Source organism: Festucalex cinctus, chromosome 12 (assembly GCF_051991245.1).
Source record: "Festucalex cinctus isolate MCC-2025b chromosome 12, RoL_Fcin_1.0, whole genome shotgun sequence".
Classification (NCBI taxonomy): Eukaryota; Metazoa; Chordata; class Actinopteri; order Syngnathiformes; family Syngnathidae; genus Festucalex; species Festucalex cinctus.
The window spans coordinates 4,463,315-4,482,800 of NC_135422.1; the positions used below are offsets into that span (position 1 = coordinate 4,463,315).

Sequence of the window (19,486 nt, forward strand, 5' to 3'; positions counted from 1 at the left end):
TATATCAGATGATGCAGGGCCGCTTTTCCAGTCAGACGTGATCGGCGGGTGAAAAGGGCACCGTGAACTCTTGGGGGCGCCAAAAATCGGCTGAAATTTGACCGTCAATAGAATTATTTTTAAATTATTCGACTTCGACTTAGACTTAGACTTGACTTTATCGATCCCTTTGGGATGACTCCCTCTGGGAAATTGACATGTCCAGCAGCAATAAGATAATAATAATAAATAATAATAATAATAATAATAATAAAATCGATCAATCAATAAATAAGGTTATTACACCAGAGATTGAATTAATAATAATAATAATAATAATAATAATAATAATAATAATAATAATAATAATAATAATAATAATAATAATAAAATAAAAAATACAAATTAAATCAATCAATAAATAAGGTTATTACACCAGAGATTGAATTAATAATAATAATAATAATAATAATAATAATAATAAAATAAAAGATACAAATTAAATCAATCAATAAATAAGGTTATTACACCAGAGATTGAATTAATAATAATAATAATAATAATAATAAAAGATAAAAATTCAATCAATCAATATTAATCAAAACTAATAATTCTTACTTTTCAAGTCAAAATGAAAAAGTAGTCAATTGAAATGAATTAAAAAAAATTAAATAGGCCATAATTTTTTTATAAAAAAATAATTCATATTAAAATGCCATAAGAACATGTAAGTATATTGACTAACGTTAAATTGAAATGTTCAAACAACAGTGACAGCCTTATTTGTTGTGGAAGAAAAAGTGTGAGTTTTCTCAAAGAAACAAAAGAAAAACATTTATTGATTACTGACTAATGTCCAGATAAAATATTTTGTGGATGAAAAGAAAACATATGGACATTGATGCACGCATTCAAATTATTTTGGTTTGTCCAATAAAATGATATCACAACATCAAATCACTCACGATTTGTTAGACAGAAATTAAACGGGCATTAAATTCTGAAAATATTTTAAAAAAAATTGTTTATATTGTGTGACGTTATCAAATGAATTAATGGTAATGTTAAAAATGTATCTTCTTCAGCCCTGTCATAGTGAGAACTTAGTCACAAGAGAGACGAAATTATAGAAAAATAAATTAGTAAAATGGCCTTAAATTGATTAATTTTTTTATTTATTTATTTTTTTTGGCAAGTGTACACAATCATGTGGTTGGTCAGTGTATGTTAGAAGTCAGATTAATAGCAACATTGTTGCTATGTTTCCATACCAAAGAAAAATAAACACTACTTAAACATTGACAAACATGTTAGCATTTGGCCACATTGACCAACATGGAGCACTTTCTTCCACGGCTCTTGAAAAATAATAGCTTGGTAAGTATGGAAAGAACTATGACGGGCTGAACCACGCAATGTGTGATTTTATAAGAAAAGGTCGAACGGTGCATCGCGTTACGCCCTGAAACGGGTCACTTCACGTCACGTCACGTCACGTCACGTCACGTCACGTCACGTCACGTCACGTCACGTCACGTCACGTCACGTCACGTCACGTCACGTCACGTCACGTCACGTCACGTCACGTCACGTCACGTCACGTCACGTCACGTCACGTCACGTCACGTCACGTCACGTCACGTCACGGCTTTACAGTTGCTCGTCTTCCATAACAGGAACAATTTGACGGTTTATACCCATACCAGAATATAGATTCAACCAGACAAAGTCATTAATGATGTCAATTGGAACAATATAAAAGGTTTTTTACTCAGTGTTGATGTCTATGACATAATCCCACAGAGGGAACTTGAGGAAATATTTTTTGGAGAGGAACCAGTGGAACATCACAGGAAAACAATGGAATATATTATGGTCAAAGTACAAATTTATGATTTGTTCAGGGAATAATTAATCTTTTTTTAAAACTCGTGGAGGAATGCAGGATTGTCATCACTGGTTCTTGATGCATTTTTGTTTCCTCCTCTAATTATGACTATCAATTATTGCAACTTGAAAGTGTTCAAATTGTTTTTTTTTTTTGTTTTTTTTTGCTCAGTGTCACATGACCCAAAGTCAGAAAACTGGTGATCCATGATCGTTTCCTGACCCAGAGCAACTGTGATGTCATTTTTATTTGACAGACAAGTGTCAAAATGGCCGCCCACATATTCCACAAATGCAAAATTAACCTGAATGCTGTGTTGACACTAGTGGACGAACATAGAACATATTGTAAAGAAAATAATTGACTTAATGATTTAATTAATACTCAATGAGGCAAAATATCACATTTACTGATACATTTACTTCTTATGCATAATTTTGTGGTACCATAAGTTAATTTGACGACAAATATTTGTCGCAATATCCAATATCGCTGGCGTCGGTCCGAAACCTCATAAGTCAAAATTTGGCAAATTTCATATTTTTCAGCAATGTACTTTTGGTCAGTCCACACTTGTGGATGACATTTTTACGAATTATTAACCAATCTAAAATGTTAAAAATGGCTCGCTGTCTTTGATGATGCAATGTTAATGGTTGAACAAATGTGCTGTTTTGCGGGATCTTTGTATGAAATGCAGGTCAAATGCAAGAATATCTAAATAGCTGATTACATTTTTTTTTAATGCATTTATTGGAGGTATTGTAAATACCGGTACATAAAATTTATGCATGTCATTCAAATAGGATAAAGTGAGTGAACCTCTTTTAAATACATTCATATTGAATACATACTGTTTTTTTTCAAAGTATTTTTAAACATACTGGATTGATTGAAGATGATGATGTAACTCTCATTTTATATGTTTTTTTTTTTTTTTTTTTTAATCATGACAGTAATACATCTTGTCATTCTATGGATAACATTTTATTTTATTTTTTTATCCAAAAGAGTGATTCATTCTGTTTTTATGTTTATGCTTTGGCTCGCGACACGCAGAATTTGCAGCTGTATTTTCTTTTGTCGGCAACAATTTGAATAAGAAGTGAAGTTGCGGTGAACATGTTGGTGTCGAGGGCGGCCTTGTCGGAAAGACTGACAGACACCAGCCAATACGCAGACACAATTTTCCGCATGTGTTCCAGTAGAAGATGAGGGAAGAAATAACTCTACCCCACTGTGTGTCATCGAGAAGTGACTCTCGTGTGCATGTTAAAAAAAAAAAAAAAAAAAGGAAAAAAAATACTGGCAGAGCTCAGACTGCCGAGCTGGAATGATGTTAGCGGAGACATGCGTGTGGGAGGTTGCTCTGCCCAAATGTGAACAACCCCCGAGAGAAAAACCGTCAGCTTGTACATATTTCGTTTTTCTCTCAGGAGTCAAACTTCGCAGGTCATAAGCTGCGAGGGGGGGGGGGGCAAAACTCAGGAGGTGAAAGGGAGCCGTTCAACTGGACATAATTCATGGATGTTTTGGGAAGTTGGAAAGCGGGGAGGTCGACCTGCCCGTTCCTCCCTTCCTGAGGTCCTTGCGGTGTCAGAGCAAAGTTTAGAACGTGATGGAGAGCTTGTAGAGGACAGGATGTCAGCAAAAAAAACAAAAAACAAAAAAAACAAGCTTTCTGCTCCTGCCGGGGGATTTAGCACCAAGTAAAAAGTCAAAGTTATGATAAGGATGATAAGCAGCTAACTCACACTTGGACTAATATTGATCTAGTGTAGTTTAAGGTAGGTCATATTTGGAGAAGTGGTTTGGGGGTTTCCAAAGTAAAAGCAAACACAATATTGAAATGTTGTTGGGGAAAAGTCGGGAAATGTAATTATCTGCTGTGACACGTTGTTTACTTATATGTAAGTCATGAATACTGATGTATGTCACCCTAAAACAGAAACTTAACAACAAGAAAGGCCCAGGCAACCACAATTTATCCCACCATCTTGATTTTCTAATGCATTCATTCTATAGAGGAGAAATCACAATTTTGATGCAGTTGTTCTACCAAGTGGCCAAGATTACGATTACATTTACATCTTAAATCCCTTAACATTTTTTTTGTCCAATATTAAAAGCAGACACCATATTGTATGATTTAATAAAAAAAAAAAAAACATACTCCAACTCAAAAATGTGACACATTATGAGCAAAAAATGGTGTACAATTACATGATTGACTACTATACTGAATATAAATTGGGATGGGCGAGTACAGATACCAATTAATTCAAGGTATCAGAATACGGTGACTGGTACTGGCATCTTGTGGCCATTTTGCGATCAAGTACTACTTCGTGAGGGGGAAAAAAAATGAAAAATGTGAATAATAGAAAATTTCCGTAAATTTCATGCATTCATCACAGGGTGCAGCCTTTTTGATACTTGCTGTCAACTGAAAATTAGAGATGAGCGGAATTGGGCAGATACCGGGCCTTATTTCATGATATCGCTACTCAAACGATATGGGTCTCTTGTTCCTGTGTTATGATCAGAAACTAGGAATGAGAAGAATAGAAAATTGCCATTAATTTCATGTAATTTTCAAGGAAAATGCAATATTGGATATATAGGTCTAACTTTAAAATAGTCCCTCTTTTTTAGTAAATTTTATGTATCAAAGTACTAGTGGTATCGGTACTTGGTATCGGTATTTTTTACTAAAAGGTGATATCGAACATCCCTAATTATGTACATACAGACAGTAATATATGTTATGCATATTACTGTATGTCGGTGTGATGCACTAAACTACGGCTGTTTGAAAGCGCGATATAAACTAGACGAAGTGCAATTTCTGGAGAAATTGCATGGGAATGCTGAAAGCAAATTGAGAGATAAATTATGAAATCATAACCTCCTGGTTACTGGACAATGCGCTTTACAAACTGTGCCACCGGGCAGTGTCAGACACCTGCTAATGATGATAAGTTTTGTATACGGAAGTGATACTTAGAAAATGTTCAATGACTGTCCCATCGAAAATGAATGGGCAAAAGTTGATATTAAATGTTAAATTGTGCAAATACTGTAAGTAATACGAAATCAGACAATATATACACCAGGAGGCGTGAATTTTTTAAGCTAGTTGAAATTTGAACATGTGTGGAGCATTCCCACAATAAAGATGACTTAATTCTCCCCTTTGAATCGTCACATCCTGCACATCAGTTGTTTGCAACAACAAAAATTCAAACATTGTGAAACTAAGCAAAGCAGAAATTTGGAGACAGTTTTCTGCCAGAAACAAAGCTGCATAGGTCAGCAAAAAGTAATTTCCCCCCCCCCCCCCCACTCAATAAATTGTCATCATTACCAAAGTGGGATAACTCACAGGAGCCAATCAAGGGCGGAGTAGCAATTTGTCACAGAACCTGAAGATGATTTAGTAGTTTTTAAAAGTGTCGGGACTGGACTGCCTGTCCTCCATTTGTCAAACCATTCCGACTGCCTTCCTTCAACAATCATTGCAATATTTCAACCTTTTTCTTTCCAAGGATATAAAATGTACTGAATCGACAGAGGTCTGCAAAGTTCTTGTCTGCTCTCAATTTACCGAAGACACAAAAGAAAGCAACAAGAGGCCTGTGTTAAACATTCACGAGTGGCTGATGTAATGAGTCACGGCCTGCTTGGTAAGGCTTCAGCGCAGGAGCGACATGGGCCAGTAACACACATTAATCTTGCACAACAACAGAGGCCAGACATGAGGTGCTATTATTATCTTCTTGACCTCACCGGACTTTTCTTTTCTTTTTTTAAATTCTGGCTGCCCCCGCTGACACACCACACTTTCTCGTGTAAGTCGGTGGAGATGTTTATTTTACCTGTGAGGTTTTAGTCACACTCCCAAAGTATATATTTGTCAAGTTTATTATAAGAAACTACTGTTTATATAAAGTATATGCAGCTCTTTTCTCAGGTAATGCGGTCATTAGTCATAATTGTACTATACACAAAGTACAAATAAAACAAATTAGGTACACATACATACTTTAACTCATTAGCTCCCAAAAACGTATAAATATGTCATATTTTAAATGTTTTAAGAAGTGTCCCAAAGACGTATTTATACGTTTTGTTTTTGTTTGTTAATTTTATGCCAGAGCATAGAGAAGGCTTTGATGCAGTCTCTCTACTGCAGAAAATGGTTGAGTGGCAGCAGCGTATAAGAGAGCAACCAGGCCATGTTAAAACGAGCTGATTTCCCCACAGTTCTAAGCAGAATTGTGAATAATGATGAAACTTTGCTATCTTCTATTGCAAATTGCTGCACAGCGGAAACAGATAGGAATATACTTTTTTTCCTGATAAAAGAAGATACTCTAATCTCTCTTTTGGTAGGTTCCATATTTTTATAGCAATAGAACACAATATTTCACGGGCCTTGCAAAATCAGTCAAAATCCAGGAAAACACTTCAGTGAAAATGGTTGGGAGTGAATGAGTTAATATAAAAACTGTATCTAATGAGATGGGTTTTTTTGTTTGTTTTTTTAAATATCTTGGTGAATCAATTTGCTACATTTTGAGAACTCAACTCCTGAGTAGGCACCGATACCAAGTACTGATACCACTAGTACTTTTGATACACAAAACTCCCCCCACCCAAAAAAAATGACAGATTTCTTGAAGAAATACCTCTATATACCAATATGTTTTTCCTTAAAATTGCATGAAATTAATGGCAAATTACCATTCTTATATTTTCTATTTCCTGATCGTAAACGGCCGCCCACACAAGTACCGATACCTTGAAAAAAAAGGCCAATACCTGGTATTGGTACTAGTCGCCTATCCCAAACCTTAATAACAGTAAGTTTAATTGTTGTGCATATTTCATCATAATTTGTAGGTGTACCTAATGAAGTGGCCAGCGATATATCTGTGCTATGCAGTATTTACAGCAAGTAAATTGATAAACACAATATATCCCCTCACAGGGTTGCTTATGTGTCCATTCAGACTTTCTGACAATGAAATCGGTTAAACCAGCGGTGTCCAAACTACAGAAAAAGAGGAAATTATTTTTATTATATTATTATTTTATTTTTAGAATTTTCATTATTTAACACTTATTGAACTCCACTGAGCAGCAGATGTGTTCACAAATCAGACTTTGACGATAAGCAGAGTGGAGAAGAAAACTTTTAGTATTTACTGAGAGCCGCTAACAAATGGATGGCGGGCTGTAAATGGCCCCCGGGCCATAGTTTGGACAACACTGAGTTAAACAATAACACTTTAGTATCACTACAGTCAAACCTCGGTTTTCGAACGCTTCTGTTCTCAACCAAATCCGTTTTCAACCAGAAAATTTGAGAATTTTATGTCTCAGAACTCGTCCAAAAATTCGGCCCTCAAACAAACTGAAAACCGTGTCTATTTCTACCCTTTTCTATTTTATGGTGTAAAATAGTCCAAAAAAAAAAAAAAAAAAAACGAAACGCAAAAGTTTTTTTTAGACTTGGAACGGATTAAAATTAATTACATTAATTATAATGGGAAAAATTGTTTCAGATTTCCAACAAATCGCTTTTAGAACAGCCTTCTGGAACGGATTATGTTCGAAAACTGAGGTTTGACTGTGCAAACAATACTAAAACTAGAACTTGTACCTTTTTTTTCCTTGTTCTGATTTCAAATGTCAAAAAAATAATTCAAACTTATTGCATAAAAGTTGACTGTGGCATGAGTGATAAATTCTTAGCTTATCTTCCATGTGAGCGTATACTTGATATCATCAGTTTAAAGTTGCCTGGGCTTGGCAGTGATTTTGAAATCCAAAGGCCTCAGTGTTAAACCATAAGCGCAATTTAGGGACAGGTCTTCATCGGGACATTTCTCAAAGTGACACTGATGAAGAAGGATGGCAAAGAACAAGAAGATCTCCACCTTGGCAATCTGGTCGCCGATGCAACGTCTCTTCCCCGCCGAGAAGATCATAACGTTATTGGTGAGATCCTTGTCCAGGGAGCCGTTTTCGTCCAGGAACCGCGAGGGGTCAAAGATCTGCGGATCCTTCCACTTCAGGGGGTCGTGATTGATGGACCACTGATTGATGAAGACCACCGTGTCTTTTGGAATGCGAAGCCCCTCGATGGTAACGTCCGAGGTGGTCGAGTGTGGGATGGTGACGGGCACGAAGCTGCTGAATCGCATTGTTTCGTAGATGAAGGCGTCCAGATGGGCCAACTGACCTCTGTCTTCCACAGACGGAAGCCTGTTTGGTCCTACCACCTTGTCTACTAGCTGGTGGAGTGTCCTTTGGATTTCAGGATGTTTCACCAGAAGAAGTACGATCCAGTCAAGAGCTGTGGAAATGGTATCCAGACCCGCGCCAATGAGATCGGACACCGTCCCCTCGGTGTAGCCTTGAGTGAGTCCTTTGTCACTCTCGGTCTCGTCAATGACCCCGATGATGGCGTCGCTCATATCCCGGGTTACCTCGGGATCGAAACTCCGCCTGTGCTCTTCTACCTTGGCCTGGACGAACGTGAAAAACTCCTTGTTCAGATGTTTGAAGTTCTTGAAGACACTGCGGACGGGATTTGGGAAAGACTGCAGCCACGGCATCACGTCCACCAAGCTGCCAGCTCCGACAGTCTGTCCAAAGTCGTTGACCCTCTGTAACAAGGCTCTGAACTCCGCATCATCGTGTCCGTAACGTTTTCCGAAGCAGAGGGCACAAATCACGTTAGCTGCGGCAACCGTTAGCTCATGGGAAGGGTTGAAATAATGACCCTGAGCGCCGAGTTTGAGAAAAATCTCAACCAGTTCTTTTGCTTCTGCCACAATCTGCCACTCGAAAGCTTTTTTGGTTTGACTGTTGGCAGATGAGAACGCTCTGATGGTGGATTGAGCAATTTTCCTGTGCATCCTCCACTCTTTGCTGTAACTGTTGAAAGTCAGGCTTTTCCCTCCCGACACGCACTGAAACGACACAAAGTTGGGTCTGCCGGCGAACTCCCTGCTGTGCTGGATCAGAGCTTGACGGATGGCCCTGTCGCCATTCAGCACCACGACGTCGCTGCAGCCCAGCCGGATCTGGTACACGTTACCGTATTTTTCGGCCAGTTTGGCGAAGGTGACGTGCGGCATCTGGCCCAGCTGCATGGCGTTGCCCACCACGGGCCAGGCGAAGGGTCCCGGCAGTCTTCTCTTGAGCTTCAGGTTCCTCAGCCACAGGCCCACCTCCAGGCAGATAAGAAAAAGAAACGTCGCGAGCAGAGCAGGCTGGAGCTGTCCACTCCACTCTCGAGGAATGCTGCTCCCCTTCGCGGCGAACTCGGCGTCCACGTGAGCCATCGTCTGTCCGCCGTTGCGTCCAAAGAAAAGACAACTCGCTTGAAATTTCAAGAGGTCACAGCCGAGGCCGTTCTTGTGCGTGGTCATTCATGATCAGCCCAAATAAAGGCAGCACTTACAATCTCCTCTGCAGTTTATGACAAGATCTGGATTAGGCTGCGCAGTTAGTTGCGGTGCGGCTCGTCTTCAGATGACCACTTTAGAAGAAAGCAGATTCGAGCCTTCACTTATATGTATCGCTATGGTGGGAGGGGTCCTGCACTTAGTTTTTTTTTAACAGTTACTCTCCTCCCTTTTTGACCACAGTTTGCAGACCTTAGTCCCACTTAGGCCTCCTTCCAAAAAGCATCCCTTGCAGAATGACAGCAAAGCAGGAGACTGCGCGCCATGTTGCCAAAACTAGATATAAATGATTGATGGTATGAAGACGATAAACATGTCGCATGGAATATTTCCTACCAAACTGTAATATCAATATTTTTTCTGTGTTATTTTGTCTTCTACGATGACTGCTTTCATTCAATTTTTTTTATTTTAAGGTACCTCCAGTGAGGACGATACCAGTACTGGCTGCCCTCTTGTGGCCATTTTACAATCAGGAGCTAGAAATTAGAGGAATTGATAATTGTAATAAGTTCATGCAATTTTAAGGGAAAATGATATATTGGGATGCATCAATCTTTTTTTTAAATAGTTTTTTGGTGGAGGGAATTACATGTGTCAGAAATACTAGTGGTATCGCTACTTGGTATCAGTACTTGCGCTGGTATTGGTCTGGGAAAAAAAATTGTATCAATAATTCCTAATAAATACTATGAGGGCATTTCCATAAAATATATACGGTTTCAAGTAGGGATGATCAATTCTACTTTTTTCAAACTGATACCAGTACCAGTGTAGCCACCGATACCTACTACAGATACTAGTACTTTTGATATGTAAAATTTCCCCAAATAAATCCAATTCGATCCACTTTATTTCTATAGCACATTTTATAAACAAGCGTTTCCAAATTGCTGCACGTTGACATCGTACATAAAATCTAGTAAAGAACTGTAAAAAAAAAAAAAAAAAAAAAAAAACAGTCAATAAAATGCTAAAATACAATAAATAAAATTTACATTAAAAATAAACAATGACGAATTGCATGAAATTTGTTAGTTCCTGATCGTAAAATGCAACCAGCCGCCGTCGCGAGTAACAAAACCTCAAAATAAAGGCTGGCATTGTCACGATGCTGATACCTGGTATTAATACAATCCAAGTACACGCTGTTCCATCATGACCCTGTATAATGTGATGGTCAGTCCAAAAGAGTCTGTTGTGTGTGTATTGCGTTAATTTCAAACAGTTGGGAAGTCTCTAGCTTGTGTGGTGCATGTGAGCGCTTGTGCAACAAAATGAAGGACTGAAAACGTCTTGCGGTCTGGTTGTTACGCAGCCACAAATCAAGGTCTGTTTCACTTACAAAACAGTGTCTAATGACAAACAAATAAACAATAGCACTTAAAAACAATGTCTATTGACAAACAAGACAATGGTGGCTGCCACATGTCTGATTGTATGGCAGACATAATGGATTGTGCGACTTCACACAATCAGTCAGCCTCTACTGTGGGATTTGATGTCATTACAAAGAATAACAAGAAATCAAATCCAGACACAAAAATCACTCAACGGTTTTTTTTATTGTCATTATCAGTATTAAGTTCAGATATAGCTTCTTTTTTTTTTCATCATTTAAAGACATCACATGAAGCCCCCGCTGAGTAGTTGGTTGCAAAAGGCCAACGTGCACTTGAGCGTGCAGGCCGAAAGCCGGTGCGGGAACATCCGTGTAGCTTTGAAAACTTTGTAAACAAACATAGTCATGATAATGCCTCATGGGGAAACAAAACATGGCGCACATCTGTGCTGTGTGTACTGGTGGGAGCGTGTTTGGCAGGCGCTGCTCGGGGGAACACTGGCCGGCCGCACAAAAGTTTGTGCGCATTTTCTCTGACGGATGTTGATGAAAGACTTCCTCTTCACTTCCAGGTTCTCTTTTTCCCTTTCATCATCCCGCTTTTTTTCCCAATGTCTTCACATGCTTTGAATACAGTAGATGATAGTAGACAGATATTGTTATGCGATTTACTCGGAACTTATAACACCACATTGTAAATGTGACAAAGGTTAAATATATTCTTATGAGATATTACGACTGAGAACAGTGAGTCAACAAAGTGACTGTAACATTCACAAGCATTTATTACATAACAATGTTAGTTTAAATGGACATTAAAGATCTGTAGGTGCCCCTGTGCAGATCCTACATGCAAAACAAACGCTCTTTAACACTGTGTAGAACATTTGGAGAACTTTTTGAACTTCTTGCACTGACCTGAATTCAGAATTCACCACACTCCTGATGGATGTTCAAATACATTAAAGAGGAAGTCAACCTTAAACATTTCTTGACAATAATATGTTATATGGGACCTCACTAGTCTAAACGTGACATTCATTTGTGGAATATGATTTATGAAGCCAAATCCAGCCGTTTTTATCCTTCTTGGGGCGAGGCCATTTTGCCACTCGCTGTCGCCTGAAGATGACATCACAGTTGCTCAGCCAATGACCAATCACAGCTCACCTGTTTTCTGAAGTTGAGCTATGATTGGTTGAGACCTGCACAACTGTGATGTCATTTTCACATGCCTTCTGATATTGATTAAAAAAAAAAAAAAAACTCCTGGATTTTGCTGCTTAACTCATATTCCACTGCATAGAACATGTTGTCAAGAATTTTTTGTGGGTTAACTTCCTCTTTAACTCATTTGCTCCCAAAAACGTGTAAATACGTTTTTTAAAAATGTTTTAAGTGTCCTAAAGACGTATTTATACGTTTTTTTTGTGTTTTTTTAATGCTAAATCATACAGAAGGCTTTGATGCAGCCTCTCAACTGCAAAGAACGGTTGCAGAAATTGTAGTTATTACACAAACGGCCAGCAGGTGTCAACATAGCAAAGGAGATTAATCAGGGCCATGTAGAAAAAAAGCTAAATTACTTACAATTTTAAATAGATTTGTGAAAACTGAAGAAACTTAGCTCTCTTCGAATGCTAATTGCTGCAAATTGGAAACAGACGGAAATATACTTTTTTTTTTCCTGATGAAAGAGACTTGAATCTTTCTTTTGATTGGTCCCATGCTTTTATAGCAATTGAACACAATATTCTGTGGGCCTTGCAAAATCAGTCGGGAGCGAACGGGATTGCTTCTGTGAAAATGGCTGGGAGTGAATGAGTTAAATAGGAACATTTTACAAGAAGACTACGCTACTACGTTAGATGCCACTGGCAGGGAAAGAAGTGTGGGGAAGTCTCCGCTGGTCTTGAGTCACATTTCCAACGCGTGCAGCTCACGCTGGGGAAACCAAGCCAAGTAACTTTCCTCTGAGCTTGGCGGTGACGCAGTATCTGAGGGGCTTCAACGAGAGCCCGTAGGCGCAGTCCTGGGTGACGGGCTGAGAGGGGTCGCTCTCAAAGCCGCACTGGTGCAACAAGATGGCCGTGAATAAAAAGGCTTCCACCTTGGCAATCTGGTCGCCGATGCATCGCCTCTTACCTATTGAGAAAATCATCACGCTGTTGACGACGTCCTTATCGAGGGTTCCGTTGTCAGCCAGGAAGCGCGAGGGGTTGAAGACGTGCGGGTCCTTCCATTTCAAGGGGTCGTGGTTGACGGACCACTGGTTGATGAAGACCACCGTGTCTTTGGGGATGCTGAGACCTTGGATGGTGACGTCCGAGGTGGTGGAGTGAGGGATGGTGATGGGGACGAAGCTGGTGAAGCGCATGGTCTCGTAGATGAAGGCGTCCAGGTAGGCCAGGCCGGCGCGGTCCTCGGTCGAGGGGAGTCTGTCCGGACCCACCACTTTGTCGATGAGGTCGTGCAGCTTGGCTTGCTCCTCGGGATATTTGATCAGCAGCAGGACGATCCACTGCATGACGGTGGAAACCGTGTCCTGGCCCGCTCCGATCAGATCCGTCACCGTGGCTTCCACGAACTCCTTCGTCAGGACGCTCTCTTTCCCGTGCTCGATCACGTTGATGATGGCGTCGCTCATGTCCCGGGTCACGTCCGGATCGAAGGACTCCCTGTGCTGCGCCACTTTATCCGTCACATAGGCGAAGAACTCCTCGTTGAGGTTCTTGAAGTTTTCGTAAATGCTGCGGACCGGATTGGGGAAGGATTGGAGCCACGGCATGACGTCAACCAGGCTGCCCGCTCCGACCGTCTCGCCGAACTTGTCCAGCCTCATCAACATGGTCCTGAACTCCAGATCGTCGTGCCCGTATCGCCTCCCGAAGCAAAGGGCGCACAAGACGTTGGCAGCGGCTACCGTGAACTCGTGGGACGGGTCGAAATATTGTCCGTCTGCGCCGTGCCGCAAAAACGCCCGCACCAGTTCCATCGCCTCAGCCATCACGTGCTGCTCAAAGGCATTTTTGGTTTGACTGTTTGCAGAGGAGAACGCTCTCAGGCTGGACTGCGCGATTTTCCGATGCGCCTTCCACTCTTTGCCGTAATTGGTAAATGTCAGGCTTCTTCCTCCTGAGATCATCTGGAAGGAGAGAAAGTTTGGTCTGCCGGCAAACTCCCGGCTGTGCTGTATCAAAGCCTGGCGGATGGCCCTGTCGCCATTCAGCACCACGACGTCACTGCAGCCCAGCCGGATCTGGTACACGTTACCGTACTTTTTGGCCAGTTTGGCGAAGGTGATGTGAGGCATCTGGCCCAGCTGCATGGCGTTGCCCACCACGGGCCAGGCGAAGGGTCCCGGCAGTCTTCTCTTGAGCCTCAGGTTCCTGAACCAGAGGCAAGCTTCCAGGCAGAAGAGGAAGATAAAAGATGCAACAAGAGCTGGCTGGACCTGTCCACTCCACTCTCGCATGATGCTGCTGCTCTTCACGGCAAAGTCAGCGTCCACTGCCATTGGGGCAGATATTCGCACTGCTTAAAAAAATAGAAGAAAAAATGAGACTAAAATTCTGATGAGAAAAGTTCAGACAGTTTACTATAAATAAGTTTGTGTAAAGTTTTTTTGGGTTTTTTTTTCAGATGATTTAAGGTTTGAGTGGCTGACTGCCTCCCTCCACCTTATATATTTTGCCGTTAGTGGGCAGGGCTCGGAATCGATGTCATACTCCTCCCATTGTGGAAGTCCCGCAGACCCCCCACTACACGATCTCCCCGACGCGGAGCGCTCTGAGAAGCGAGCGTCGCATTCGGAGCGCGCGCAACTGGAGGAGCGCAGACTTTGCAACCGGTGAAAGATTTAAGTGGAGAGCGCCAGTTTGTTTTACTAATTGGAAGGACTGGCAGCGTTTGCACTTCTGTTCGTGCAACTTTTTTTTTTTTTCACGTGCCCTTTTTAATTCCTTCTTTTTCGGTCAGTGGAAGGATAACTGTGGTCAGAAAAAAAAAAATATGTAAATGGTTTGTGTAACTTTTGGTTTGCAGTTGAAGTTAATTTGTGCACTGTAGATGAGTGATTTATCGCAGTAATAGTTTGTTTTGGTCCTGACTTGGACTTTGAGGACTGCGTGCATGTTTTAAATGGAGTTTGCTGCACTTTAAATGTGAACACTACAGTACATGTTGAAAGTATTTTTGTGTAAAATATCTGTTAATTTTGTATCATTTGTGATGAAAAAGAATAGTCTGTTTTAATAATAAAATTAATAAGAAAAAGAAAAAAAAACAATATAAAAAAAAAACAGCACAAATAATAAAAAAAAATCATAACTATCAAAGGTAATATAAACAAAGTTAAAACTTATAGAATAGCTTGAGGACTGACACAATAAACAAGCATAATATTTAAGACAAGACTTTACTGATCCCACAGCAGGGAAATTCAGCAGCGAAAGACAATAGAATGAAAAAGAAAAAGAAAAAAAACATAAAAATACCAGATGAGAGAAAATTATGTGCAGACATATAATATTGAACCAGCCCATCTACTTTGCAACATCACCAGCTTTGTTGATGATTATTTTCTCGTCATGTTGCTTAAATGCCTGATGAACCACCTTAGGCCTATCGAGCTAAAATAATAGAAAGATAACTAAACAATGGGAAACATTAAAACAGGTATTGATCAAACTTACATCATTCTACATAATCCATTTGGTCTAACAGTCTTAAATGAACCAATACAGAAAAAAAATTCTATATCAATTTCAATATCGGCATCCAGTCAGTCAGCTAGTCAGTAGCACCTTGGCTTTAAGATGAACCCATTAATATGCAAAAAGTGTGATTTCCTCATTGCAATACCAAAAGGAAGATTTTTACTGTTGAGACCAATTGTAACATTTTCTAGCTAGAAAGAAAAATATCAGCTAACTCTTAGGAAAATGGATTGTGACATAAATGCAGCAATAATAATGTGTTGATATTGAGTTTCAGAAGTTAAGAAAATTGACACATTACCTTCTTTATGTAATATACATATTTTTGATACAAAACTACTGTATTTTTGTTGATAAAGTATTATAGTGCTGTATGGTTTTAATACATTTCTATCTTGTCAAATATATATATATTTTTAATCTTAAGATCTTTTAGGGGATGCTTAGATTTAATTTAGAGGTGCTTCAGCACCCCCCCAAAAAAATGGGGTTTAGACACGGCAATGGCGTGGTTTAAACCTTTTGCTTTTAATTAAGTGAAAATGTCATCATGCCAAAATTATGTAAACAAACAGGAAAGCAACAATAAACGTTCAGTGGATCACAATGTGTCATTCTTTGACGGGGGTGTTTACAGATATGGAGTTGTGCTGATTCCCGGCCTGGAAGCGGTCTGTCTGTAGAAATGTGGCATGGCGAGGAACCAAAGCCTCCGCAATGATTCCTGGGTTAACCAGAGACATAGCAATGTCTTTGAATACATGCTTTTCCTATAGGGGAGAATTCCCCCCCGAATCTGCTCCTCGCACACATGTGGCTACTTGCATCCCCTATCATGCTAATTCGAGCCAGGTTTGTGGCTGAGGAAGAGGGTGGTAGGCTGTTGGGGGTGTGGGTGGGGGTTCACGGTGGAGGTGGTGTGGGGGTGTCATGTGTGCATTTTGCGTGTGGCTGCTGTGTTTGCCCGTGATTACCTCTTGTAACCTGGCTGTGGGAGGCAGCCCCTGACCCGGCGTTGACTCTAGCTGTAGGCATCGCGTGCGTGTGTGTGTGGTTTTGTGGAAGGTTGTGGCGGGCGGGGGGGTTTCTCTCTATATGCTGCATGTGCTGGTGGGTGGGGGAAGTCAGTATGCGGAGACAGGACCAATGGCAGACCAGGCTGCTCTGGAGCTAATCATTGTTTACTAGTCTCATTTCCACTTCTCAGTGAGCTACTGTCACGCACAGCACCGACAGGGAGGATGGAGGGAAAAGGGGGGGTCGGGTTTTGGATCAGACTGCGTGGGGCGGGCGGTGAGAGCAAAACCAGGGGTCCAATAGACAGTTGGGGAACTGGCGGGACTTAGAAAAAAAAAAAAAAAAAAAAAAAGTATGGCGTGCATATAGGAGTTTTTTTTTTTCCGGAAAAAGCTGTAAACACACCAACAAAAACATCCTGTGGGCAAGCACCTCCGCAGACAACCAGGAGGTAACCCCATTTGTGCATTTGTGCTTAAATTTGCTCACGTCTTTATACGCCAGACCACAATTTGAAAGCAAGTTAACTGCAAGTTAACATCGTCAATGTCAGACATGATTGTTGTTCGCGTGAAAAGGCATTCAAAGTGATCTAAAATGGTATGTAAGTAGTATTTTGTTACATGCTTTAAAAAAAAAAAAAAAAAGGAGCACCCCCCCTCCGCAAGACTGAAGGGAACACTTCAAGGACTGCGGTCAGTCTCACGTGCCAGCATTGGTTAAGTGCAAAAGTAAAATGTGAAATATTTGCCTCTAAAGAATGTCAATTTGTACTCTTCCGCTGTCGGAATGTCACTTCCCATCTTTTTTTATGGACCGGGGTGCTTAAATCCCCCTAATAAATTCATAATTTGAAGTTGAAGCGTGATAGTTTGTTGCCAACTGTGTAATTTTACAAAGCGGCCATGGTCATTTGCGTGCAGCTGTACATGCAACCTGATATAAGATTGGCTCAATTACATCGTCACTGAGGCCTCTGGGCCCTGCGTTCATTTGGAACAAATAAAAACCCAGTGAATCTGGTTATTGTGAAATATTTATTTCATTTGTGTCAGACCAAAAAAAAAAAAAAAAAATCAACCATGACCAAGAGAGACGAGCATTTTGGAAAATGTTAGGAATGATTCAAGATTTGCAGAAGCTTTCCAAAAATCTCTTTTATGAGGTCGTGCAAATAAATATAGCAGGAATAGAGTGCAAAGCAGCGCATGGTTATACTTTGTGACCTCTACTTTTACTCGAGGTCATTTAGGAACACGCCGGTTTGGCACACATGGATCGAAGCCGTTCAATAAGTTTAAAAAAACAATAATCACACTTAACATGCATTTTTGTGCCCCAGAAATACAGTGAAAATCCATAATATGAAAAAAATAAAAATAAAATCCATAAATATGTGAATCCGATCTGCGAATATGCAGGGGTTGACTGTAGTTTTAAGTTGTAATATCATCAATCACCACTAGATGGTAGTCACAGCTTAGTTGAACTTGCACTGGGTCTTATCCTTGCAGGACAAACATTGCGCCTCAATATTAAAACTTTAAGTGAGTTAGTTGATTTAAAAAAATATATGAATTCTTGCACGTAAAGGACTTTTGCATAAAATATTAAAAGTAAATCACAGTAGCACATAAGGGTGTTTGCGTAAAAAAAAAAAAAACACATTGTGATTTCTTGTGTTTTTATTTTATTATTATTTTTTTAATGCAAAAGCCCTTCTAAAAAGCTCGATAAAAATGACCATTCAAAGGCGGCACAAAATAAATAAATAATCAAATTAAAGTATATCACAGTATGTGTTTTTTTTTTTTTTTTTTTTTTAATTTTTGCTTCAAACTATTGCTATTGAATTATAATAGTGGGTCTATTATACATGCTTTGAAAAATAAATGATCAAAAACGAAATATATTAAGAGCACATGCGCATGTATTTTTCTTTTCTTCTTCTTTTTTTTGACATTCTTCATGTTGATGTTGACCCTTTTTTTTTAAGCTAGCCATTGCAAACAAGCCACAAAAACTCAAGCAATCCTTTGATGCTTGCTAAACTGAGCTCTCATCTGGGACAATGACATCTCACATGATGTCCATGACAATAACAGAATATCAGATGGGGGCATTTTAATTGGGGGTGGGAGAAAAAAATCAATATCGCAATATATTGTTGCACAATAAACGAATTTTGACCTTAACGCTATTATTGACTGTCTGTAAATGTAGTCAGTCACACCTATGGACAATTTACTCATCCCCTGAAAACCAAGGGACGCACCCCGAACCACAAAACTGTGTGGCAGACATGCAAACCACTCGACTACTGTGCTGCCCTAATATTCTTCACCTTAAAGTTTATATAAGATGCTTAGTCACACACTATAACGGTTAAAGATTCCCACAGAGACACCATTAACTTCTGTTTTTGTTGTTAAGTAGCTAAGTACTGTACAGTAATTGGATTCCAACCTTTCCAAGCACATTTGAGCTATTTGGGCACTTCTCACCTCGGCTTGCATGCAGGCTGCGTGATAGAACTTCACTGCGTGGCACACAACACAGCAGCCATGTATTATGTACAGTATTGAGAGATTTCTTTCTAATGCCGTGGAGTTTTTTTTTTTTGCGTGCTTGGGGAACTGAGCCGGCGTGCAGAGCTTGCGTGCCGCGCCGGCCTGGCGTGCGCGGACCTCGGCCGCTGAACTGCGGCTACCCAGGGGAGCGGGGGAGCGAGGGGTGGGGGCTTGCGTGGAGGAGTGGGTGCGGCGCTGCACCGAGAGATTAAAATGAGACGAGGGAGAGAATGTGAGGAGAAATGGCTTCCAGATGACCCCCGAGTCCGTGAGCTCATCAGAAGGCGCTGTTAGGACGCTTTTACGTGTCTCACCTCCTGTCGGAATAATCTAAATGGAATCACTCGAGCAATGAGCAATGAGGAGATTTTGACCTAGTAATACAAAATAGGTAATAATTGTATTATGGTGCTAATTTGTGTTTTATACGGAGCCCCTAAGGTGACATGGTAGGGAAAAAAAAACTTTGCGTTTTTGTGAGGGAACGTAAT

At 40.2% G+C, this 19,486-nt stretch overlaps 1 protein-coding gene and 1 pseudogene across 1 annotated transcript; both read right to left on the reverse strand.

The window, feature by feature from the left end:
* Positions 1-5,232: 5,232 nt before the first annotated feature.
* Positions 5,233-9,409, reverse strand: LOC144032015 (cytochrome P450 1B1 pseudogene; annotated as a pseudogene).
* A 2,155-nt stretch (positions 9,410-11,564) lies between these two features.
* On the reverse strand, positions 11,565-14,323 carry cyp1c1 (cytochrome P450, family 1, subfamily C, polypeptide 1). The gene has a single exon (XM_077537956.1). It carries the CDS (start codon positions 14,205-14,207, stop codon positions 12,630-12,632), a length of 1,578 nt encoding a protein of 525 aa, XP_077394082.1. The 5' UTR covers positions 14,208-14,323; the 3' UTR covers positions 11,565-12,629.
* Positions 14,324-19,486: the final 5,163 nt, after the last annotated feature.

Coding starts and splice junctions, on each gene's coding strand:
- cyp1c1 (XM_077537956.1), bottom strand. CDS start 14,207: ATGGCAGTGGACGCTGACTTTGCCGTGAAGAGCAGCAGCATCATGCGA.